Genomic DNA, 27,898 nt, shown 5'->3' with positions numbered 1-27,898 from the left:
TTATCTCTGCAGGCTGAGCGGTAGGATCTGGTCTAGTCGGTTGCGGTGCAGCTGGAAGGCCGGTGTCACCCAGCAACCACAAGAACACTGGTCACCACACCACCTGAAGGAGCCCAGCTTACTACTACACTTAGGACACAATAACTAGAGAGAGAGGGGGAGGAGAGAGGGGGGGGGGCAGAGAGAGAGAGGGGAAGAGAGAGGGAGGGACAGAGAGAGAGGGAGAAAGAGAAAGAGAGGGGGAAAGAAAAGGAGAGGTAGGGAGAGGAGAGAAAGAGAGAGGGAGAGAAAAAGAAAGAGAGATAGATAGAGGGAGAGACAAAGAAAGAGAGAGACACAGAGAGATAGACAAGAGACAGAAGGAGGGAGAGAGACAGAGAAGGATATATACAGTAAATCATAGTGAAACCACTGAAATGTTTTATCTGTGAGTCAAAACGTTCTCCTCTCCACCACATTGTTCAGAATCAATTCATCTGGTGGCCTTAGTTCATTTAGCTTTATTTTTTATTAATTTACTGCAAATGTATGATCCATGTTTTATTATTAATTTAGCTATACTATCAAGACATCGTTACAGTTTGGGAAATTTATGTTTTCACCTTGATAATAAGAGATAAGAGATATTCATTGATAATAATAACTCTCAGTCCATACGCTTGGTGCCTGCTATAGTTGTGGTCACATGGTGTGTTGTGTATTTCAGGATGATTGACTGATATATTGTGATATATTTCAGGCGGATTAACTGATATATTGTGATATATTTCAGGTAAATGACTGATATATTGGGATATTATTTCAGGCTGAATTATTGATATATTGGGATATATTGTGTGTGTTACCTGTCCCTCCATGACTCCCACTAGAGCCTGCTCCATCCACTGGACTGGTTCTATGAAGTATGATGTACACTGGAGTTCCGCTGCTACACACACACACACACACACACACACACGCACACACACACATTTAGAATATTTTATTTATGTCCACATAAAAACAAGGTTTAAAGGACACAAATATTAACAGTGCGCTTGTACATTGTGGGATTATTCGGATACAATCGCGCCACAGTGGCAATCAAAGTTACAGACTCACACGGATGATGAACCTGACAATCAACACACAGCTCATGGGTACAGATAGCAGCGTCTTCTCCAAATTGCCCGGCTGCCAATAATTGCTGACACTGAGCAATATTTAGCTAATTGTTTGGCTCTTCTCTTCGGAAGACCGGCCAACTGAAGGCCTCTAACACCCAACTTATGGACATGACCCAGGCTTCCAAATATGAAGACTAAAAGTTTACAGTTGTAGCCGAGTTGTGAAATGGTACACACACGCACACACACACACACACACACACATGCACACGCACACGCACACACGTCAAGTCAAGTCAGCCAAACCAAAGTGCTTCACATGATAAAAACACATACAATGCAATAAAATACACTAAAATTACAGAAAAAAGGTATAGTACAGTACATATAAGAAAACAAGGGCAAAGTGCAATATAAAAAGAGACAGGAAAATTGGATAAAAAGTCCAGAGTGACAGCGGACGTCATATGTAAGTGGCAGGCTAGCTCTGGTCAAAGGCCAGGGAGAAGAGGTGTGTTTTGAGCAATGATTTAAAAACCTTTAGGCTCTGGGCAGATCTTATGTGGGGGAGGCTGTTCCAAAGCCGGGGGGCAGCAGCAGCGAAGGCTCTATCTCCCCTAGTTTTGAGCCTGGTCCTAGGCACCTCCAGCAGCAGCTGGTCAGCAGACCTTAGGGCTCTGGATGGGGTGTGGTGATGCAGGAGCTCAGCTAAGTACAGTGGAGCCAGCCCGTGTAGTGCTTTAAAAACAGCCAGTAAAAGTTTTAAATCGATACGGAAACGGATGGGGAGCCAGTGGAGAGAAGCCATAACTGGTGTGATGTGGTCACGTTTCCTGGTACCGGAAAGAAGACGGGCAGCCGTATTTTGTACCAGTTGCAGGCGACGGAGCAGCAACTGGTCAATGCCAACATACAACGCATTGCAGTAATCCAGCCGGGTCGAGATAAAGGCATGGATCACCCTCTCCAGATCCTTCTGAGAGGTATGGCTTGGTCTTGGCCAGGAGTCTGAGGTGGAAAAAGCTGGTTTTAACCACCGAGCTAACCTGTTTGTCAAATTAAACATTTCTGTCAAAGATTACTCCAAGGTTTCTGACAGAGGAACGGATATTTGAGCCCAGAGGGCCTAGGGCATTGGCAGTAGGGTCAACCGAATCATTACTAAATAAAACTATCTGTTTTGCGCTCATTTAAGTTGAGAACATTTGCACTCATCCATATTTTTATGTCAGCCAGGCAATCTAACAGTGGCTGTAATGTAAACTTGCCTTTTGCTTTTAGGGGTAAATAGATCTGCACATCGTCGGCAAAGCAGTGGAAGGACATGTTGTGCTTTGCAATGATTGAGCCTAAGGGCAACATATATAATAAAAAAAGGATGGGGCCCAGTATCGACCCCTGGGGCACCCCACAGGTAAGAGGGGCCGCTGAAGAGAAGAATTCTCCAAGCTGGACTGAAACAAACACAAACACAAACACAAACACACACACACACACACACACACACACACACACACACACACACACACACACACACACACACACACACACACACACACACACACACACACACACACACACACACACACACACACACACACACACACACACACACACACACACACACACACACACACACACACACACACACACACACACACACACACACACACACACACGCAAGGTGCCCACCTGCTCATCGGGAGCAATTAGGGGTTAAGTGTCTTGTGCAAGGACACATCGACACACTGCCCGGGAGGAGTGGGAATCAAACCGGGAACCTCCGATTGCTCTACCTCCCGAGCCACTGTCGCCCCCATGCTGCTATGATGCCTGAATTTCCCCAAGGGGATCAATAAAGGAATATCTTATCTTATCTTATATACACACATACTTTTCAGGCCAGGTTCCATTCCCACCAGTGACAGAATAGATGTGTTTTCCTAACAGTAGAAGATTCTGCATATTGTGAAAACAAACTGATATTTTTCCCGATGTTAACAGTTTGATTGACAGCTGGTCTTACCGTTGAGGTTGCTGGTCTTCTTGTGGTTGAAGGCTGAAGCTCCGCCCCCTACCGCGTGACTCAGAATACTGGAACCTCTGAACAGAGTCCGTCTGCAGGGGAAGATAAACAACGTGACACCAAGGAAGACTCTCTAACCGACACGCGTCGCAGGAGAGGAGGAGACATCGGCTCGATCTCAGTCCACACACTCCACCCTTAGGGTTCTCCCTACATCTCAAAGTGATTAGGGTTCTCCCTACTGAAGAACATCTCAAAGTGATTAGGGTTCTCCCTACTGAAGAACATCTCAAAGTGATTAGGGTTCTCCCTACTGAAGAACACCTCAAAGTGATTAGGGTTCTCCCTACTGAAGAACATCTCAAAGTGATTAGGGTTCTCCCTACTGAAGAACATCTCAGTGATTAGGGTTCTCCCGACTGAAGAACATCTCAGTGATTAGGGTTCTCCCTACTGAAGAACATCTCAAGTGATTAGGGTTCTCCCTACTGAAGAACATCTCAAAGTGATTAGGGTTCTCCCTACTGAAGAACATCGCAGTGATTAGGGTTCTCCCTACTGAAGAACATCTCAAAGTGATTAGGGTTCTCCCTACTGAAGAACATCTCAAAGTGATTAGGGTTCTCCATACTGAAGAACATCTCAAAGTGATTAGGGTTCTCCCTACTGAAGAACATCTCAGTGATTAGGGTTCTCCCTACTGAAGAACATCTCAGTGATTAGGGTTCTCCCTACTGAAGAACATCTCAAAGTGATTAGGGTTCTCCATACTGAAGAACATCTCAAAGTGATTAGGGTTCTCCATACTGAAGAACATCTCAAAGTGATTAGGGTTCTCCATACTGAAGAACATCTCAAAGTGATTAGCTGGGAGGGTTCTCCATACTGAAGAACATCTCAAAGTGATTAGGGTTCTCCCTACTGAAGAACATCTAAGTGATTAGGGTTCTCCATACTGAAGAACATCTCAGTGATTAGGGTTCTCCCTACTGAAGAACATCTCAGTGATTAGGGTTCTCCCTACTGAAGAACATCTCAAAGTGATTAGGGTTCTCCCTACTGAAGAACATCTAAGTGATTAGGGTTCTCCCTACTGAAGAACATCTCAGTGATTAGGGTTCTCCCTACTGAAGAACATCTCAAAGTGATTAGGGTTCTCCCTACTGAAGAACATCTCAAAGTGATTAGGGTTCTCCCTACTGAAGAACATCTCAGTGATTAGGGTTCTCCCTACTGAAGAACATCTCAAAGTGATTAGGGTTCTCCCTACTGAAGAACATCTCAAAGTGATTAGGGTTCTCCATACTGAAGAACATCTCAAAGTGATTAGGGTTCTCCATACTGAAGAACATCTCAAAGTGATTAGCTGGGAGGGTTCTCCATACTGAAGAACATCTCAAAGTGATTAGGGTTCTCCCGACTGAAGAACATCTCAGTGATTAGGGTTCTCCCTACTGAAGAACATCTCAGTGATTAGGGTTCTCCCTACTGAAGAACATCTCAAAGTGATTAGGGTTCTCCCTACTGAAGAACATCTCAGTGATTAGGGTTCTCCCTATTGAAGAACATCTCAGTGATTATGGTTATCCCTACTGAAGAACATCTAAGTGATTAGGGTTCTCCCTACTGAAGAACATCTAAGTGATTAGGGTTCTCCCTACTGAAGAACATCTCAAAGTGATTAGGGTTCTCCATACTGAAGAACATCTCAAAGTGATTAGGGTTCTCCATACTGAAGAACATCTCAAAGTGATTAGGGTTCTCCCTACTGAAGAACATCTCAAAGTGATTAGGGTTCTCCATACTGAAGAACATCTCAAAGTGATTAGGGTTCTCCATACTGAAGAACATCTTAAAGTGATTAGGGTTCTCCCTACTGAAGAACATCTCAGTGATTAGGGTTCTCCCGACTGAAGAACATCTCAGTGATTAGGGTTCTCCCTACTAAAGAACATCTCAAAGTGATTAGGGTTCTCCCTACTGAAGAACATCTCAAAGTGATTAGGGTTCTCCTTACTGAAGAACATCGCAGTGATTAGGGTTCTCCCTACTGAAGAACATCTCAAAGTGATTAGGGTTCTCCCTACTGAAGAACATCTCAAAGTGATTAGGGTTCTCCCTACTGAAGAACATCTCAGTGATTAGGGTTCTCCCTACTGAAGAACATCTCAGTGATTAGGGTTCTCCCTACTGAAGCACATCTCAAAGTGATTAGGGTTCTCCCTACTGAAGAACATCTCAAAGTGATTAGGGTTCTCCCTACTGAAGAACATCTCAGTGATTAGGGTTCTCCCTACTGAAGAACATCTCAGTGATTAGGGTTCTCCCTACTGAAGAACATCTCAAAGTGATTAGGGTTCTCCCTACTGAAGAACATCTAAGTGATTGGGGTTCTCCCTACTGAAGAACATCTCAGTGATTAGGGTTCTCCCTACTGAAGAACATCTCAAAGTGATTAGGGTTCTCCCTACTGAAGAACATCTCAAAGTGATTAGGGTTCTCCCTACTGAAGAACATCTCAAAGTGATTAGGGTTCTCCCTACTGAAGAACATCTCAAAGTGATTAGGGTTCTCCATACTGAAGAACATCTCAAAGTGATTAGGGTTCTCCCTACTGAAGAACATCTCAAAGTGATTAGCTGGGAGGGTTCTCCATACTGAAGAACATCTCAAAGTGATTAGGGTTCTCCATACTGAAGAACATCTTAAAGTTATTAGGGTTCTCCCGACTGAAGAACATCTCAAAGTGATTAGGGTTCTCCCGACTGAATAACATCTCAGTGATTAGGGTTCTCCCTACTGAAGAACATCTCAGTGATTAGGGTTCTCCCTACTGAAGAACATCTCAAAGTGATTAGGGTTCTCCCTACTGAAGAACATCTCAGTGATTAGGGTTCTCCCTACTGAAGAACATCTCAGTGATTAGGGTTATCCCTACTGAAGAACATCTAAGTGATTAGGGTTCTCCCTACTGAAGAACATCTAAGTGATTAGGGTTCTCCCTACTGAAGAACATCTCAAAGTGATTAGGGTTCTCCCTACTGAAGAACATCTCAAAGTGATTAGGGTTCTCCATACTGAAGAACATCTCAAAGTGATTAGGGTTCTCCCTACTGAAGAACATCTCAGTGATTAGGGTTCTCCTGACTGAAGAACATCTCAGTGATTAGGGTTCTCCCTACTAAAGAACATCTCAAAGTGATTAGGGTTCTCCCTACTGAAGAACATCACAGTGATTAGGGTTCTCCCTACTGAAGAACATCTCAAAGTGATTAGGGTTCTCCCTACTGAAGAACATCACAGTGATTAGGGTTCTCCCTACTGAAGAACATCTCAAAGTGATTAGGGTTCTCCCTACTGAAGAACATCTCAAAGTGATTAGGGTTCTCCCTACTGAAGAACATCTAAGTGATTAGGGTTCTCCCTACTGAAGAACATCTCAGTGATTAGGGTTCTCCCTACTGAAGAACATCTCAAAGTGATTAGGGTTCTCCCTACTGAAGAACATCTCAAAGTGATTAGGGTTCTCCCTACTGAAGAACATCTCAGTGATTAGGGTTCTCCCTACTGAAGAACATCTCAAAGTGATTAGGGTTCTCCCTACTGAAGAACATCTCAAAGTGATTAGGGTTCTCCCTACTGAAGAACATCTCAGTGATTAGGGTTCTCCCTACTGAAGAACATCTCAGTGATTAGGGTTCTCCCTACTGAAGCACATCTCAAAGTGATTAGGGTTCTCCCTACTGAAGAACATCTCAAAGTGATTAGGGTTCTCCCTACTGAAGAACATCTCAGTGATTAGGGTTCTCCCTACTGAAGAACATCTCAGTGATTAGGGTTCTCCCTACTGAAGAACATCTCAAAGTGATTAGGGTTCTCCCTACTGAAGAACATCTAAGTGATTGGGGTTCTCCCTACTGAAGAACATCTCAGTGATTAGGGTTCTCCCTACTGAAGAACATCTCAAAGTGATTAGGGTTCTCCCTACTGAAGCACATCTCAAAGTGATTAGGGTTCTCCCTACTGAAGAACATCTCAAAGTGATTAGGGTTCTCCCTACTGAAGAACATCTCAAAGTGATTAGGGTTCTCCCTACTGAAGAACATCTCAAAGTGATTAGGGTTCTCCCTACTGAAGAACATCTCAAAGTGATTAGGGTTCTCCATACTGAAGAACATCTCAAAGTGATTAGGGTTCTCCATACTGAAGAACATCTCAAAGTGATTAGGGTTCTCCCTACTGAAGAACATCTCAAAGTGATTAGGGTTCTCCCTACTGAAGAACATCTCAAAGTGATTAGGGTTCTCCCTACTGAAGAACATCTCAAAGTGATTAGGGTTCTCCCTACTGAAGAACATCTCAAAGTGATTAGGGTTCTCCATACTGAAGAACATCTCAAAGTGATTAGGGTTCTCCATACTGAAGAACATCTCAAAGTGATTAGCTGGGAGGGTTCTCCATACTGAAGAACATCTCAAAGTGATTAGGGTTCTCCCGACTGAAGAACATCTCAGTGATTAGGGTTCTCCCTACTGAAGAACATCTCAGTGATTAGGGTTCTTCCTACTGAAGAACATCTCAGTGATTAGGGTTCTCCCTACTGAAGAACATCTCAAAGTGATTAGGGTTCTCCATACTGAAGAACATCTCAAAGTGATTAGGGTTCTCCATACTGAAGAACATCTCAAAGTGATTAGGGTTCTCCATACTGAAGAACATCTCAAAGTGATTAGCTGGGAGGGTTCTCCATACTGAAGAACATCTCAAAGTGATTAGGGTTCTCCATACTGAAGAACATCTTAAAGTGATTAGGGTTCTCCCGACTGAAGAACATCTCAGTGATTAGGGTTCTCCCTACTGAAGAACATCTCAGTGATTAGGGTTCTCCCTACTGAAGAACATCTCAAAGTGATTAGGGTTCTCCCTACTGAAGAACATCTCAGTGATTAGGGTTCTCCCTACTGAAGAACATCTCAGTGATTAGGGTTATCCCTACTGAAGAACATCTAAGTGATTAGGGTTCTCCCTACTGAAGAACATCTAAGTGATTAGGGTTCTCCCTACTGAAGAACATCTCAAAGTGATTAGGGTTCTCCCTACTGAAGAACATCTCAAAGTGATTAGGGTTCTCCATACTGAAGAACATCTCAAAGTGATTAGGGTTCTCCATACTGAAGAACATCTCAAAGTGATTAGCTGGGAGGGTTCTCCATACTGAAGAACATCTCAAAGTGATTAGGGTTCTTCATACTGAACATCTCAAAGTGATTAGCTGGGAGGGCTCTCCATACTGAAGAAAAATAAAACTGCACCTGTGGTAACCTGCAAAAACGATTTAAACACTTTTTAAAATAGTGGAGAGAACTCTTGATAAGGAGTTTCCTCCACAGCTGAGACAATCTGTAGTGAAGAGCTGCTGGTTTCAGATGGGGACATGTTGCGTAATTCTTTTCCGTAGCCGCATTTCTGGCACGACACTCTCTGATTGGCCGACGCCTGTTTCTACACTGGTTAAGCTTAGGCACTCTTTCGAAGTTGGTTAAGGTTAGAGTTTGTCTTAGAGCGTGACGGCAAGTTCTTTCGACGGTTAAGCTTAGGCACTCTTTCGAAGTTGGTTAAGGTTAGAGTTTGTCTTAGAGAATGGCGATAGAACGCCAGGTAGTTTGCAGGCTGTTTGACGTGGAAATGGGCAAAGACACAGGTCGTCACGCGATTGGGCAAACGAATCAACACCAAGCGCTGCTCACCTGCATTTCCTGCACCTATAGGAGGGTTCAGAGGAGCTGCTGTGGGCGGGGTCAGCAGCAAACACCTCCCTGGGCACCCGCTGAAGCTCTATACACACACAAATTAAAGGTGCTGTAAGTGGTATTTTTTTATTTGTTAAAATAACTCTACACTCAGACAGTCATCATGATGTGTCTGGTCAGTGACATGGGTCTCCCAGGCCCTCCGCTCTGCAGTAAACACAAAACATGTATTTAATAAATTTCCTGGTATCCCATTATCCAATCAGGACAGAGAACCCCACACTGCAAAAATGGTTTGACAACAATAAGAAATCAAATATAGTTTTAAGCAAATGTGTCTTGGCAAGATTTCAAAAAAATATCTAGGGTTCTCTCTCCTGATTGGATAAAGTGGTAACGGGATACCAGGAAATGTATTTTCTGTTTACTGCAGAGTGGAGGGACTGGGAGACCCATGTTACTGTCCAGACACTCTATATCAGTGATGGCTACTGTGACGTAGGTGGGTTGGTCATTATCATTATTATTGTATTTGTAACACCATGTGAACATCAGGGCCCTATTCCCCGTACCTGGCTAACTCAGGGTTAGCCGGATAATTTTCAGCATAGCTTGACTTAAGCCAGACCTTTCCGTTCCCCGACGTCGGATTTTCTAAGTCGCCATGGCAACAGATCGAAAAGTTTGAACCTGCTCCGGAGCAGGGTTTAGTTCAGTTAGCTGGATGAACCATGGCCACACCCTCGCAAAGAAATGCAGCTCGCTTCCTGAAATAATTCTCACAGTGTAGATCTGTATTATACCATTCTGAATTATGTTTTTGTGCTTCGTTTTCCTAGAGGGGGCTTTTGAAATGTAAAATAATAGACCTAAAATGCTGATAATAAATCATATTCAGCCTATAGATTTACTTTGTCCTAAATAATGCACGTCATAGTTATACGGATACGGCGCTCGGAGTCGCGATACACACTGCATGTGGTTATTTTAACACATTCCCCGCCAAACACGTTGTACGACGGGTTTGCTGATCATGCGAATTCCGCCAATCCACGGCGTACGACGTTATTGAGATCATATTTCATTTTTTCGCCATGGTATTCATAATTCTGCCACCCAGCCTCGGCTGAGACAGTGGGACTCGGCACAACCGTGCAATGCTTCAATACCGCCGCCTGGTGGATGATCGGGCGAGTTACAACCGGAAATGGATCTCTGGTGATCTCGTAGCCCCTTTCGTGACTGCGGTGTGCAAGCCTGGGGCTCTAGTGACCGCAGTCACTCTCAGCTAGACCGCGACCATTGTCAAAATAAGGTACCAAGCGTGATCGCGGGGCTCGGGGTGGGTCAAAAATATATCATGTATGAATTTCAAAGATACCCAGCGTACAATATGGGTTTAACACAGCTTTACAGTGGGGTCTGGAAGCTCGGAGTTGCTAATAAACAGTTTAAATCATTGTTACTCCACGAGTGGTACTCACAGAGCGAGCCGTGTATTTCCGCCTGTAATGCCTGGACCAGGCAGCCAAATGCCTGGTGCGCATGCGCGGTGACACCTAGAGCTGCCGCGGTATTGATTATTTCCTTACCGCACAAATTTGCAAAATATTTCCTACCGCCGCGGTTTTTACCGCACGCACACAAAAAATAAAAATAAAAAGTTTGAATGCATTTTTTTTTTTAGTAGTAGTCTACTCTTTATAGCATATAGCCTGCCTCTAGTCTAAATGTCTATCTTTAGAGGATGACTTTGCAGCATGAATATTGTTTGGGATTCGGCAAGCACGCATTAGTTATTGAAAGTGAAACACGGATGCGCAGTTCACTCGGTGTCGCGGGCAGGGGTGGTTACCCCTAACCCCCCGACCCTTTCTTATTATTATTACTATAAAGTTACTACTTTATAATAAAGGCATTCGTTTTGTGGCATTGACATTATATAGTTATACGTTCAATAACATCAGCGTATTTACCGGACCATAGCAAGCAATACTCTATTCATATCTCAGTTCCTTTCTTTGCTCAGAGCGTGCTGAGTTGTCCCATTCTGCGGTCTGTTAATAAAGTTTTCAATCAGACAAGTGTATAGAACGAAGGGCTTTTATTATAACATTCGTTGCAGACAGTAAAATCATTATGTCTCGTTTAGTACTCCTGAGGCGCGATGTTAGTCCACTCCGGCGGAGAGTTAAAGCTAACGTTATTAGCCGTGTTGTGATGTGCTGACATTCAGGACGTAAAAACGTGTGACGCGTCTCTCTTCTGACCAATCAGTGGTCTGCAATGTTTCACGTGACTTTTCTGGTACCCAATAGGGTCGCTTGGAACCTCGATAGACGAGTAGGGTATATCTGCAGAGCCGCAAGCCCAACGAGAGGAGGGTAATTTATTATTATTATTATAAAAAACAGCGGTGACGCGGTATTCAGCCTACTCTGCGGTGGCCGTGATGTAACAGCGATACCGCGGTAATGCGGTAATCGCGGCAGCTCTAGTGACACCAATGGCGGAAATACACGGCTCGCTCTGTGAGTACCACTCGTGGAGTAACAATGATTTAAACTGTTTATTAGCAACTGAAGGAGAATGGGCTTCTAAAGGAAAAGCAGACGAGGCTGGTCTTAATTATTATCGATAGAAGTTTATTCAACTTAAAGCATTGGTTTAAGAGTACAGAACAGAATTAATACAGAAGTAATACAGAACAGAAGTAATACAGAACCAAATTGATATGGAGCCGGCGCCGGCAAAGAAGGAGGAAGAGAAGAGGAGAGAGGTCCCTCCCTTTACATTGACATTTATAGACATTCTAGAACAGTTGATCACATGACAACTTTAAACAGGCGTCTCTTCCCCTAACATCATACGATCATGCCCTAAATGCTTCTGAACGGGATGTCATTATGTCCCCCCCCGTCCTGGTAAAGATCAACACATCCCCACAGAGGTCTGTTAATATATTACAGAGTTCTGTTAATATATTACAGAGCTCCGCGGGAGAGTGCAGATCGATAGTAACGATGATCTCATATGACATAGAACCTATACATTTTCTACTACACAACTCCGAGCTTCCAGACCCCACTGTAAAGCTGTGTTAAACCCATATTGTACGCTGGGTATCTTTGAAATTCATATATGATATATTTTTGACCCACCCCGAGCCCCGCGATCACGCTTGGTACTTTATTTTGACAATGGTCGCGGTCTACGTGAGAGTGACTGCGGTCACTAGAGCCCCAGGCTTGCACACCGCAGTCACGAAAGGGGCTAGTGATCTCGGTGCATCTGGGATATCCGTCCGGCAGTCACATATTGTTGCGGGACTCTAGCCACACATCCGTGTATATGGATCGCTGCCATAACTCAATAATCGATATGATTTGGGCGTTTATTGCGCCATACAAACCGGAAATGGATCTAGTCGATCGACGTCAACTAAGTGGGATCTTTTTCCTCCAGTCTCATCGGCGAACGGTAAGAGGACTGTAACGTTACTTTCAGCTTGATTGTTTATTCTTTTCAATGCAAACCGCTCTGATCAATATATCACCCATACTACATAAAGCATTTACTGACGATCACGGAATTATAAACTACCCCCCCCCCCCTTTCATCCGCGCATGATGAGTCATAACGTTTAGGATCGTATTCAGTTGGATTTTTTAATATAGCGTGTATCGCGAATAAACTGCAATCGATAATCTATATTATGCGTTTAGGCCTATAACGTTAGGTTATGACTATAACCAAGTTCTGTTAGTATAGCGACGCTCGGCATCGCTCTCTGCACTATCTCGCATACGTGCACGCGCACTGAATAAAGACCACAATGTACCTTTAATCCCAATTTTCGTCTGACCACACCCCTATCAGCTTACCCATATAAGCAGGGGTGGGGCCACCCACTCTCCTCCTTCCCAAGCTTTCGCCACAAGGCGAGGTCAAAGGCTGCAGCGGCGTCGGATGCCGAGCGTCGCTATACTAACAGAACTTGGTTATAGTCATAACCTAACTTTCTGTATCGTATCGCTCTCGCTCGGCATCGCTCTCTGCACAAGGGAGGCCGAGCGAGAGCCAACGGCCGACAAATACACCCCGCTGACAGCCCCCCACAAACCATCAGAACAGGGAGGGCCGAGCCCCCCCGACCCACCCTAATGGCGGGCACCCCCCCTATTAGGGGCTTCACGGGAGGGCGACGGACCCGACCGTGCGAAGAGGCACTCAAGCAACTCAACGCACAGGGTGAGCAGACCGTGGCTTGACCCCACGACTACACACACGCACAACCCGCATGCCACCCGGGAACGAACGGAGGAACAACCTCGTTACTGCCCCCAGAATCACAGGGTCAAGGGCAAACCCAACCCCGTGGCAAGGCCGTAGCAGCGGAGCACGAAGGAAGACCCAGACCCACCAAAAGGACTGGACTCCCTAGAATGGGGGCCCGGAGAAGTCCATGATGCCAGCATCAAGACCCCACCAGGTGGGCACGTAGTGCCCCGCCCCCCACATCGCCAGCGTATTCGGACAAAGGCCCCTCAGTTACTGCACCTGGTATTCCCAGGCGGAATCCCATCCAAGTACTAACCAGGCCAGAACCTGCTTAGCTTCCGAGATCGGACGAGATCGGGCGTGTTCAGGTTGGTATGGCCGTAAGCCGAGCGGGCCCTGTCCCCCCAATAGTACACCGCCTGGCACACTGACCCTGCAGAACAGGCAGTCAGCATGGCCGTAAGCACACAAAAAAGGTTAACCAACGGAAGCAGGCAGCGCACCGGGGAAAAACCAGGCAACAGGCTGTTAACCCTAGCCTGGACACTGCGGACGAGACAGGCGCCAGAGGGGACAGCTGAACACAGCCGCCCCGGCGGAAGGAGCGTAAGCTGGCGGTGTTGCATGACCAAGCCTCCATTTAAAAACCCCCACCCAGAGGGGTCGAGGCAGAGAAGGCTGACACGATTGGCAGACGTCATGAACGTGCAGGGGCACCCTCAAACGGTGAACCCGGGAGTTGACACTGCTCCAACACACCAGGGAATCAACCACCTCGGTGTTACCCAATGCGGTGGTTGTTCCTATAACCCCTCAAGAAAAAACTCCAAAACACACCTGCGGGTATACACCGGCTATACCGCAGTACAAGTGTTTCAGTTTCCAAAAAGGGTTAACCCAGGCCTACGGGTCGCAAACATCACTTCGGACCGGGCCTGGCGGTACGGGAAGCACAGGGTCACCAGAGGAGGTCAAAAAACCACCCCCACAGGCCCCTCTTCGCCATGCGTGAGAGAGGAGCGAAAAATAATGGAGAACCAGCCCCTAAGCACACCGTACCTGGTATTCCCCGGCGGTCTCCCAACCAAGTACTAACCAGGACCAACCTGTGTAGCGGCCGAGATCCGACGAGATCGAGCGCGTACAGAATGGCATGGCTGTAAGCCATGACGACAGTGCTGAGTAAAAACATACCTAACCAGGGTCTCCATAGCGCTTAACCCTGTGACACCCAGACCGACCTGGCATTTTTCCCCCTGAAAAAAGCCCAAGTCCCTCAGGGTACCAGAACAGCAGATCTGCATCCCCGGCGGACAACGGGTTCAACTGATCTGGACCAGCGTGACCAGAACCAGTCCCGTGCCCTAACCACGCCGACATGCCTACTCCAGGAGAAGGGCAGATATGCGTGTTGATCTTAACATGAAAAGAAGGCGCCACCCAGACGTTCGGACGAACCGCGCCTGGTGGCCCACCCCAAGGGCGTGAGACCCCACCACATATGTTCAGATCCATCCCGTCATCATCCCCCAGACATGAACGAGAATCCGTCGACAACCCACCCAGGTCATGGGATGTGGTCGTCGGAAGAGGAAAAACCCCCATCTCAGTTGCTTTATAAAAACGCTGTTTCAACCACAAGCAACCAAGGCGTGCCAGTCAATCGCCTGTTTACAGCGAGCTAGCACTATACGTGCGTCGGGACACACCCCCATCAATGAACAGGCTATTTAGACCTGTCATTGAATCCCCAAGGTGCCCAGGGGAACGACAAGAGGGGTGTGACACTCCCTAACTCCAACACTTCTGGAATAGAAAGAAGGAAGCATCAACAGTATGTATCCCAGTCTACACAGCCGGGGTAAAAAATGTTCACATTTTTACATCCCACCACCCTCCCATAGGAAAGAGACGGGGATCCCCAGAGAGACTTCCCACGCGAGCTGTACAGATTGAAAAGAATATATTGCACCTCGAGCCATGTAAAAAACTGGTTTTAGGGCCTCCGGGGAAGAGGCACTGAACCCATACACACTCAATAAACGAATTGAATCGAATATACATACAATAGAAAAGGACCCTTCTAGAGGGTCCACTCACTTTGACAATCTGAGGAGGAAGGCTCTGTACTCTGATGGAGGCTTCCTCACATGGAAGAAGGAGTCCGAACTCACAGAAGGCCTGAATAGGCGCTTGGTGAGGAGGAGCCCTGACCACCCCCCCTGAAAACAGATCCATCACATGGACCTGAACAGCACACGGAAGTCCTACCAACAGAGACGCGCACGGTGACGTACTCTATGGCGGGGGAATTCCTGCGGTGCACACGCCCAATATACAAGGCCGTGGGACCAGGAACTCCCTCCCCCCCCCCCCCCCGTAACGTGCCGAACCGCCACGTGACGGGAACCTTGAAGGACAGGGGGTGTACCCCTGACCGACAGAACAATGGGGAGAGGAAAGGTTACCAGTTCACCCCTTTACGACCCCACACCCATGATACGATGTAACGACAAAAAGAGAATATGACACAGTCATAGTCAGCTCTATGAAGCGTTTCACAGCTCCACACAGCGCATGAGCTAACCTGCTATCTGATTTTTACTAAGGAAAAACACAGAATAGAGAGGGCTCTAAGAACCCCGGTCCAACATACACATGTGCTTCTGTGGCCAGTACAACCCAGTTGTAGGTCACATGACACACACAACCCATCATCACCTACAAAAAATGGCAAAAACACTCAACAGAGGAACGCCGTTTTTTTCACAATGAGAGAATACATCATTCTTGATTAGTATCGACCACAGGCCTTGCTAAGCACACATGACAGCAACCAAACCAATTTCCCTTTAGGAAATAAGTTTCTCCAGCTGATTTAGCACAACCTCAGCAATCAAGCTAAGAGTTACATCGTATCCCTACCACACAAAAGACACAATTAATGCACAACATGTCTGATAGGAGGATGAAAAAGTCCCCAGGGAACCGGGGGGGAAACACAATCCTCCTATTTTACCCTCAATACGGCCAGTTAAAACAGGAAAACCTGTTAATGTGTGAACACACTGTTCATTGTCATTACAGTCTGAGAAAGAACATTCTTTTACTCACTTGTCACCAAGCATAGCTTCATAGGTTAGTTACCTTAGTTGTGAGTACACGGCCGTGTTTCTCACACAACAACCAGATCATTACATCCCGTTTGCACGGAGAAGCTAACTGCCAGTGACAAAAACAGCTCACACATAACCCGCAACGTATCCTAAATGCATTGTAGCAACACACGTTTTGGGAAAAACACCGTTATTCAAGCAAAGTAAAACCAGAAGACGTGTTATGAGGTCTGGTCAACCCCGTTCCTACCCGGAACGCAGATCAGCGAAGTGCAGTCACAGACACCGTAGGAAACACAGCCGCTCCTGTGTTGTCCGAACTGGGCAGCGTCACCGCCCCAACCCGCACTACAGTCCCCTGTTGATGCAACCTTGCCGTCCTGGCTCAGGGCAGGGTCGACGAAAACATCCCCTGTCAAGGATGACGTCGTGGTCAAGAGTGTAAAACATGTTAAAATCAAAGCACGTTCAACAGAACAGCATCAAGCTAACGGCCGCTCCAACCGTTCGGGTGCTACTGCTTCCGCTCGCGAGACGCCGATCTAACGACGCACGCGATCAGAAGCGAGCTCACGGCGGCGCGCGAGAAGCTAAGCTACCCCGCGCCAGGCCATGGCCATAGCAGCAAGCTAACGTTACCTAGCGACCACGACATGCTAGCCCCGCAGCTAACAGCTGACTGGCTAATAGTAGGCCCTAAGCAGGCCATGCAGCGATCCAGCAGGCTAACGCAGCAGTTAACAGCTGACTGGCTAACCGTAAGCTATGAACATGTAAACAATGACATAACACTCACCCAGACAGGCCGCCGTTCTGAACCTCTCCTCACTTTTTAAGAGAAAAGAGAAAACAAGATGTCAACACCGCTTCACAACGGTGACTTTACCACATCCGACGGAATCAGCACAGTACCAACTGGCCTGTGTAGCTGACTTTGAACATGAATCTGCCGCTATCGCACATTACATGCACATATCCCCTCGTGAAGGAATACTCTCATTTGGATATGAAAGATGGGGCCTTAACACGGTGACAGAGAGAATCCACTCGTCCAGAACACACAGGGATCACCAGTGTCAATGGTCGCGGCCCACTAGTTAAAACTATAATGGTCTCCAGACCAAGGCCTTCTGTCGCCTAGGTGGCTGAACAAAGGACCCTAGCCTGGGGCCGGTTTCCATAAACTTTGTCAAGTAGCCCCCATAGCACTAACAGACAAGTGGAGCCCGCCAGCAAACACTACTCACCCAACCTGGAACGCACCGCTTCTCACAACAGCGGCATGTCCGACAGTTCAGCTGTGGCCTGACAGGTTTCACCCCAACAAACACAGCAAGGAACTGCAGTTGAGAAGCATGCAGCGGCGTGCTCCCAATACGAAAACCGGTGGAGGGTTTTTAGAATGATCATCATCTTCCAGACACTCCAGTACGAAGACAATATCGCCGTATTTTGTCGAAAATAGTGAGAGAGAAAATAAAGATATGATGTCAACGTATCCTTGTTTCCCAAAGCTGCTCCTAAACCTTTCTTCCATCATGGTGTCAAGTGTGGGGATCTACCGAGGCACTTCTTCCTTGTGGTGAAAGCGAGAAGGAGGAGAGTGGGTGGCCCCACCCCTGCTTATATGGGTAAGCTGATAGGGGTGTGGTCAGACGAATATTGGGATTAAAGGTACATTGTGGTCTTTATTCAGTGCGCGTGCACGTATGCGAGATAGTGCAGAGAGCGATGCCGAGCGAGAGCGATGCCGAGCGAGAGCGATACGATACAGAACTAGCGTTCTAGGAATTACTGCAGAAAACGATAAAAACATACTTATATTCTAGACGGTATTTTCGTATGAATATATGAATGAAAAAGTATAACGTTCCTACATCCTGAACGATAGATAATCGATGTTGAATGGGCCATAGTAATGTCAATTTAGCAATACAATTTAAAAAGTTATATCCCTGCAAAGAAGGTGAACATCTCCATAGGCTTAGACTGATGGCAGTGATCATACATTGATGGATAGAAGCGTGGCAGTTAATGTATTAATAACGGTGCATTGCAAATGTGAATCCCTCTGGATATTTTTAATGAATGAAACCTATCGGCGTTTGGCTCTGATTAGTTTCATATTCTCTGCTGTGGATGTATTTGCTTAACGGAGCGCCCGGATTGTGTTTCATTCAAGCATAAATTGAAGTTTATGCGTGGACTGTGGATTATGAATTACGAGGAATCTGAATCTGTGGATTGTTGAATTGTATCACTGTCACTCACACGTTATTGTGATATTGTAACTGGGATTAAAATGTCTGATGAGATGCGCTGTTTGACGGATTTGAGAAATGTAATGAGCCGTTGACATTAATGCATTTGAGAAAATGCATTTATCTGTTCAAGCACTGTTATCTGATGATGAACATGAGATGTCACTGGTATAAACAAAAGGTTAATCAATTCAATGCATGTATGGATTATGTCCGAAACAGATTAAAACCTGATTAATAGTGAAACTGTATAGCCGGCTCCAAGCCTCTGACACGTTATTTTGGGTCGCGCCTTGAAACTTTGGGAACCATGTATTTATATATAAAGTACATGATACCTAAGCCGAGCGCATACAGTACAGATATCCTCATAATTATCTATTAATTCGTATCAATTAGATACTCTTTGTGCTTGTTTGTATCTACTTATTCTGAAAGAGTTTAACTAATTATTTTCGCTAGCAATAGATCTCATTCGATTATTCATTCCATTAACACTTTCAGTGCCCACCACGTGATAAGACGTTTTATCAGCCCAATGCCTGAATGCCCACCACGACAATTAGCGTTTTATATTTTTATTAGCGATCTGAATTTATATTTCATCAACCGAGTCTCCCGTTGGTATGCAGCCCCTGTAGGAGCTCAGATGTGAAAAAACCGCCCCCTATCGTCTCCCAGATGGTAATGCACCCTCTTGGAATGGACTCAATGAAAATGGATGAGAAAAGAAAAATCCGGAATCCACATTTTACTTCTCAGGCATGTAACCCGAGCCGATGGGATTCATTGTGGAGCCTCAGAACAGCGTGGAATACATAATACAGTATGTAGCGTTGGATCAATAAAAGCGATCGATTTTTGGAATGGCGATCAGGAATTGGAATGATCTTTTTGGAGAACATCTGATCTGAGGTAAGGAATCTATTTTACAAGTCTTGGGATAATCAGAGTTGTATTTGCTGAGATCTCAGTGTTCGCCCTATGTGTGTGTGTGTGTGTGTGTGGGCGATCGCTTTGAGGAAATCAGAGAATACATTTTTCAGATCGCCTATATAGCGTGCATACGTACACATATACTATCGATAATCTACAGTTTATTTGAAAACGATTCATAAATAGGCCGAAAAATGACTAGAATATTCCAGTAAAGGGCGATTATCATGGAATATTTATATTTTCCTTGAAAACGAGGGCTTTTCAAAATGCTATAAAACGAAAATGAAGCGATAAAAAAACAATCCGCTTCGACAATGTTGACTGGAAAACGAGTCATTGATAAGCGACGGGCAGATTAGACACATAGCCATAATTTAAAACATAGATTAGGCGTTATTAACGCTAACATTGAAGTGGATGGTGGACATTCAAGCGGTAAATCAAGATTAAGTTTGGGCTCTGAAAGTGTTAAGCCTACTGCCAGCAGGCACATTTAAAGAAATATAATCTGATTGATTGGGGTAATGAGGGATTTAACATTAGCCTATAGATTATGCATTTAACTTGTCGGCGAGGCTATTGAGCCGTACTGTATATTGTACCCATTCTGCAATCTGTTAAATCAATCAATCAATCAATGCCGTTAGAAAATCTAGATTTCTGCGATCGACACCTGCTGTCTTTTCAGGTGAGGCGGCCGCGCGCAAAGATCCTGAGTATCAAGTCTGGTTCGAATTAACGAGACTGAATCAGCGTTTGAGGAACAGGGAAAGCGCGGATTCAAACATCAGGTTAATTGAATCTGGATAATGGGACTTTTGATCGACTTAGTTGAACCAGGTACGGGGAATAGGGCCCAGGTTAGTATAGGTAAGTGTTATTGTGTTTGTATTGAGGTGTGTCACCTTTATAATAACCCCCTTTTTGTTTCCCCCCCTTCCCAGGTGCCGCCCGTCCCTCCCTCTAGAGTGCTGATTGCCCGAGGATGTGGCAGCTGAGGGCAATCACACCTAAAGGGGCGGGTGGATAAAACCTGGGATGCGACACACCCTAATGGCCTTTTGCCATTATCACCAGACACTGTTTTGTGGGTTGGGTGTTGGCTTTTTGCCATTCCCACTGACCTGTGTGAATATTGTGTTGGCCTTTTGCCATTCCCACTGACCTGAGTGGATTGACTTTGTGTTGGCTGTATTATCCCACTGTGGTGTGGGACGCCACACCATTTTGAAAATGGCGTCAAAATTACTACAATTACCGACGGTCGCTTTTTCAAAATGGCCGACTTTCGCGATCACAACAACACAAAAACGAATACTAAAATCGCACTAATAACACTTTAACCAATTGGTAAACTAACGTATTGATGATAATATACATTATGACTGCTGTTGTGACATGGTTATGATGTTTATACTTGAATACGTTTGAAAAATAAAATGATAATTTTGTCAGTCTGGAGAGATTGATTTATGACGTGATGTCATCTGCGGACCGCACGGCCGGAAGAAGTTAAGTAGCTGTTTGCATGTGTCCCAGCTACAATACATGCAGCTTGCTCCTTCTTCTTCACCAAATGGGTTGGAGTAGCGTTAGTAGACACGCTCATGGGCGACGCATAGCTTGGAGGTAAAATGCAGCCTATTCCACAACATTAATTACGCGGTTCTTTTAACACATCATGCGCCAAAAACGGGTTTACTCGTTATTGCCCGCCAATCGAATAACGCCAACAACGAGTTTACTCGTTTTTATGATCGTTATTTCCTTTATTCGCTATTGGCATTCATAATTCATCCAGGAAGGCTCCGGGAGCCAGCTGGACCCTGTCTGATATTTCAACGCCTCAATACCGCCGCCTGGTGGAGTTGCACTCCACTCTAAACCGGATGTGGCGCTCTGTGCATCGGGGAAAATCCTCCGGCAGAGATATCTTGTTATGTTGATCAAGACAAACACTTGAGTGCATTTGATCGCTTTCGAGACGCAAGACTCAATATGCTTTTGGCGTTTATTGCGTCATACAAACGGAAAATGGATCTAGCAGATCGACGTCACATAATTGGAATTTTTTTTAATTGGAGTACATATATTCACAACGGTACTAACACGACAATGTATGAATGGAAAAATATAACGTTCCCACATCCGGAACGATAGATACCCGATGTTGAATGGGCCATAGTAATGTCGATATAGCTATAATATTTAAAAAGTTATAGCCCTGCAAAGAAGGTGAGCGACTCCATAGGCTTACAGCACTGGCAGAGTGGTATATGATGGGCAAACTGCGTGGCACAGAATGTGTTAAAAACTGAAAATAAAAATATTATTTATTAAAAATGTATTTAGGTAAATAATTTTGAGAGACCCCCACAGGTGTCGTTGACTATGGGGGCCGCGTGTAGCTTAATCCCAGCGGAAGAGTCGCAGAACGCTTCCGCATTCTTCGCCGCACGCCAGTACGGTAATGTGCATTTCCTTTTCCTTCGCCCAGGTGCTCGCGAGGTGCTCGCGTGCGCATGCGTATGAGATCCGCGCTTGGTTCGACACATATTAACACGCTTTGGTTCATATTAATCACGCTTTGGTTCATATTCTTTGGTTCATATTAATCACATACACGCGATGGACGCAGCAGGCGATCACTGCTACTGTTATTCAGCCGCGCCGAGGTACCATTTGTGTGTGTAACGTACTGTAAAAAATAAATGTTTTTTCACAGGAAATTCACTTCTCTGGTCTGCATCCCCTTAACAATTGTGTGTATTGAGCCGTACTGTATTGTACCCATTCTGCAATCTGTTATTTTCATTCAATCAATTTCATTCAATCAATTTTATGAATTACCGAAAAAACAATGTTACAAAGTAAAGTTGACAGCTGCGTTGTGTTATCGTTACAATGTACAGGGAAATAACATTATGGCGTTGCGAGTGAATCGCGTCGCGATAATATACATGTATTCCATAATATGTAAAGTACAGTTGACAGCTGCGTTGTCCTCGTTTGGATAATATGTAAAGTACAGTTGACAGCGAGTGAATCGCGTCGCGATAATATACATGTATTCCATAATATATAAAGTACAGTTGACAGCGAGTGAATCGCGTCGCGATAATATACATGTATTCCATAATATGTAAAGTACAGTTGACAGCTGCGTTGTCCTCGTTTGGATAATATGTAAAGTACATATCAATCAATCATGTACCTCGGCGCGGCTGAATAACAGTAGCAGTGATCGCCTGCGTCCATCGCGTGTATATATGTGTGCTAATATGGCGCGTTAGCGTTAATATGTGATTAATATGATCGCCTGCTGCGTCCATCGCGTGTATATATGTGTGCTAATATGGCGCGTTAGTATGAACCAAAGCGTGTTAATATGTGATTAATGCGTCCATCGTGTGTATATATGTGTGCTAATATGGCGCGTTAGTATGAACCAAAGCGTGTTAATATGTGATTAATATGAACCAAAGCGTGTTAATATGTGATTAACATGAACCAAAGCGGCGAACCAAGCGGGGATCTCATTCGCCTGGGCGAAGGAAAAGGAAATGCGCATTACCGTACTGGCGTGCGGCGAAGAATGCGGAAGCGTTCTGCGACTCTTCCGCTGGGATTAAGCTACACGCATGGGGGCCCAGACTCTATCTATGGGGGCCAAGCCCCCATTGGCCCCCCCATAACTCAAACCCTTTATTACTTGTTTTTGGTTAGTGTTACCTTGCACCTGTTTTGGTTTGTCTTCCTGTTATTCCTGTTTGTTCTCCCCTCCCCTATCCCTGTGTGTGTGTTCACGGGTTTCATTCCCCTTTTATTTAAATAAACATTTACTTTTGAACGGGTTGGCTTCACAACAACCCGGTCCAGGTATTTGTGTTATTAGACATTTGTTTGTGACAGCTACCTACCGGAATGTAGAGCTATTTAACACATATTTTAACAAGAATATCACTTACAGCACCTTTAAACCAAAATAGAAAATAATTATAAGACATTTAAATAAATGTAAGGCAAATCAAATGTGAAAAATATAGACATACATTTCTGAATAAATACTTAGAATGTGTGTGTGTGTGTGTGTGTGTGTGTGTGTGTGTGTGTGTGTGTGTGTGTGTGTGTGTGTGTGTGTGTGTTCGTGTGTACCGGGGTATTTCTGGGTGATCTTGGTCAGTCTGTACTGTTTATAACGAGAACTGCTGCTGTCCACGTTACACTGCATGTCTTCATACAGACGAAGCTGTTCCTCGAAACCTGCATTCACCCTGAAACATATCCCAATATATCAAGTCATTCACCTGAAATATATCAAGTCATTCACCTGAAATATATCCCAATATATCAGTCATTCACCCTGAAATATATCCCAATATATCAAATATATCCCAATATATCAGTCATTCACCCTGAAATATATCCCAATATATCAGTCATTCACCCTGAAATATATGCAAATATATACAAACACAGCATGTCAGCGTGTGTCTGTCTCTCTCCTTACTGGACATCCTGTTTACAGGTCCTCAGGCGGCTGTAGGCGTCTGTAAAGCTCAGCTGGTGTCTCTTCATCAGGCAGGCTGTTACCACAGCAGCACTACGACTACGACCTGCCTGACTGATTAGACAGACAGACAGACAGACAGGCAGGCAGACAGACAGACAGACAGATAGACAGGTAAGTATTATGTCTGATTATCACATGCAGCTCCGCCCCCTCTCCTCTCTGATTGGTTCTTCCCAGAGCTGGTTCTTCCCAGAGCCATACGGCTCTGGTTCTTCCTAGGCTGGTAAAGCTATGCCTCCTAAAATGTGAATCGGAAATACAGAAATACCGGCTACAGGCTTTCCGGTTTCCGGGCACCCCCTGATCCGTTTATAGTCCCCAGCGAAACAAACAACAAGCAGGTCTGTCAGCCTGTCGAGGGAGGCGATAACGAGGTTGTTTCTGGGGGGGATACATTTTCATGAGCACCGTGTCGTGATTTCAGGGGCGGGACTTCCTAACTGATTCCCACTTTCGGCTGTAGTGCTTTACCAGGCTTTATCTCTCGAGATAAAGCTGGGAACGAGGTTAGGTTCTTCCTATGTAGTAGTAGCCTAAAGCAGCTCTGGCGCTCTCTGTGATTGGTTCTCCTAGAGCAGCTCCGCCCCCCCTCAACCCTCCTCTCTGATTGGTTCTCCCTACGTACCAGTGGACCAGAGCAGCTCCGCCCCCATCCACGGCATCCTGTATAAACAGGAAGCAGTCATCCATGTGAGTTAGCAGGTCGGACGTCTCCTCATCCAGAACGTTCACCCACTTCCTGTGGAACCCCCCGCCAGAAGGCAGCAGGTGGGTGGGGTCTACTGAGTCCACTGACAGAATGTGAGTGACAGCTGCCTCAGCCAATCCCTCGCTGTCGTTGAGGTCGGCCGCCGTGCCGATGTAAAGACCTGGATCTATTAAGAGCATGACTAGAGAGAGACAGAAAGAGAGCGAGACAGAAAGAGAGATGGGAGAGAGAATGAGAGGGAGAAAGAGACACAGAGAGCAAAAGAGAGAGATGGAGAAAGAGACACAGAGAGATGGACAGAGAGATAGAAAGATCAACTGACACGCAGGTGGAGTCATGATTCAGTCTGTCTGGTAATAACTGACACTATAGAGGCAGGTGGAGTCATGATTGAGTCTGTCTGGTAATAACTGACACTATAGAGGCAGGTGGAGTCTTACATTCAACAGTAGTTCATCATTAAAGGGGAACTACACCCAATTTCAGAATTCCTACATGTTGTCTCTGCTAAAAGTGTTGAAACTCAAATGTGTGACGTCATCAAGTATAAAGTCTGGAGCTGCTCCAGAGACAATAACTTGGCAAAGATGGTACGGTTACCTGACAGCAGTGGTTCTCAACCACTTTCCTAAGGGACCCTATTTTATCCCATGTATACACTGACGACCCCATCCACCAAATATAAACAAAAAAGTAGCCTACTTCTTTTTAAATATCTTTATTTATATTTCATTATGTTCGTTGCATTAAAAAACAATAACAGCACAGAACAATTAACTGTACAAATAATGAAACTAAATAGTGAACTTAATTAATACCTGGCTGCTATACCTGTTACACCGCAAATTACATGTTCCAATAATTGTGTCCATTGTCTCTATGAAGTAAAACTCAACAATAATATTCCAATGATCCTAGTTTATTTCCCGTTGCAATGTTTTCTAATGCAATAACTGACTTAAAATATGGACACCAGTGACAACCCCACCCTGTATTCAGTAAACCTGAACATATTATTTATAACAAATAATAAAATAACAAACTCAGCAAGACCGACGGCTTCTCAGTTACAGTGGGTCACAAGGAAAGAAGATATTACCTACCTGGGTTCCATCCTAGAGGCAAATCTTTCCTGTGACAAAATGGCATCCAATGTAATAAAAAAAAGTCAACCAACTAACTAGATTCTGTGACCAGATCTCCTCACTGGTAAACAAGAATACCCTGAAGACTCTGGCAGGAGCACTCATTCAAGGGTACTACGACTATGCTTGCACCTCATGGTACCAAAGCACCTCAAAGGCGCTAAAAACAAAATTACAAACATCTCAAAACAAACTGGTCAGACTACTGCTTGACCTTACTCCTAGAACCCACCTCACCCCTTCCCACTTTGACAACCTAGGATGGCTTAGAGTAGACGACAGAGTACAGCAACTTGCAATGGGCCTGGTCTACAAGATACACTACACGACCAAGGTACCCATGTACATGTCAAAATACTTCCCAAAGGTCAGTGAATACCACGATCACAACACCAGAGGGAGCTCCACAAATCATGTTAAACCCAGATTCGGCTCAAACAAGGGACTAAACACGTTTCGCAATTATGCCACATCAATGTGGAACGCCCTACCCAAAGCTGTAAAGGAATGTGAATCACTACCCACTTTCAAAAACACTCTCAAAAAACACCTAAGGGAGACTGCAACTCGAAACTGGCCCCTGTAAATGTCCGAACACAACCCCCTCCAATGTACAGTAAATTACCAAGTATGGTCTTGTCAATATTCCAATGTACAGTTTTGTTTGTACAGTTGTACAGTGTCCCCCACCCACCCCTCCTACCCAACCTCCCCCCCCCCCACTCCTACCCCCCCCCCCCAACCACCTCCAATGTACAGTCCCCCCCCACCTACCCAATCCAATGTACAGTTTCTACGTCAAATGTATATACTCTTTTTTCTGGACTCTTTTTGTATCACAAACAGTACTGTATTTGCAAATCTGGTATGTCATAAATGTATAGATGTAGCAGTACTGTCTATCTGTATGTCATGTATGTCATATATGTTACAATGAATTGAAAATGGGGGACCCTGATGTAAACAAGACGAAAGTCTTTCTCTCGTCTGCATCCCCTTAACAATTGTATGTATTGAGCTGTACTGTACTGTACCCATTCTGCAATCTGTTAATAAAGTTTTCAATCAATCAATCAATTTGATTTGATATAGTAGTTAGCAGGCAAGGCTAACTGACACCGCTAATTAGCTACGTGATAAATTCCCCATCAGTCATGTTCAGCTTCCTAAACCCTGTAAGTGCTTCCATATCGACTGGTTTCATTAATCAATCAAATAATAGAACATAAAGAAACAATAGCAAGGAAATAAAAGAGAAAAGTCACGTCTGTTTTCAAACCTGTTGGGTTCGCCTGAGAAATACCTCCGACTAGAAACAGACGAATCGTGTCTTAGTTCCAATTCCACTAAACGAAAGCGCAGACATGAATGAATGAATGAATGAAAACTTTATTAACAGATTGCAGAATGGGTACAGTGCAGTACAGCTCAATACATACAATTGTTAAGGGGATGCAGACCAGAGAAAGACTTTCGTCTTGTTTCCACCAGGGTCCCCCATTTCCAATTCATCGTAACATATATGACATACATGACATACAGATAGACAGTACTGCTACATCTATACATTTATGACATACCAGATTTGCAATTACAGTACTGTATTTGTGATACAAAAAGAGTCCAGAAAGAAAAGAGTATATACATTAGGCGTAGAAACTGTACATTTCCTCCTAAACACAAAATATAATATATTGTCCATTAATAAATAATGTGGCTACTCTGTTGGTTAATAGCATTAATTTGGTTTATGTCGCTGATATTTCTGTTGTATGAGTTTCAGAAGCTAACAATGATTTATAGATGTGTCACAGCCTTCCTACAAGTCAGACTGCCATTCTGTTACCTTTCAGCAGAGGGCGACAGAACCTGGGGTTGAATCTGTTCTGTTCCGTTTATTTGAGTTGAGTTCTACTTCTCTTCTGTTCTGTTCGGTTCGGTTGAATGCATGAATGAATTAATGAATGAAAGGGCTTCAAAGCCCTAGACCTG

General features: G+C 44.8%; 1 protein-coding gene across 1 annotated transcript; it reads right to left on the bottom strand.

The window, feature by feature from the left end:
• On the bottom strand, nt 1–27,881 carry dusp12 (dual specificity phosphatase 12; the record flags this gene model as incomplete). Its single annotated transcript, XM_084327644.1, has 8 exons — nt 27,753–27,881; nt 24,678–24,942; nt 23,990–24,103; nt 23,635–23,753; nt 8,880–8,967; nt 3,133–3,224; nt 846–928; nt 1–144 (listed from the first exon to the last, which is right to left on the bottom strand). Exons 2-8 carry the CDS (start codon nt 24,938–24,940, stop codon nt 1–3), a joined length of 903 nt encoding a protein of 300 aa, XP_084183770.1. The 5' UTR covers nt 24,941–24,942; nt 27,753–27,881.
• Nucleotides 27,882–27,898: the final 17 nt, after the last annotated feature.

Source organism: Notolepis coatsorum (genome assembly GCF_963971535.1).
Source record: "Notolepis coatsorum genome assembly, chromosome: 13".
In the NCBI taxonomy this organism is placed as follows: domain Eukaryota; kingdom Metazoa; phylum Chordata; class Actinopteri; order Aulopiformes; family Paralepididae; genus Notolepis; species Notolepis coatsorum.
This window is presented reverse-complemented; position numbering and strand designations above follow the sequence as displayed.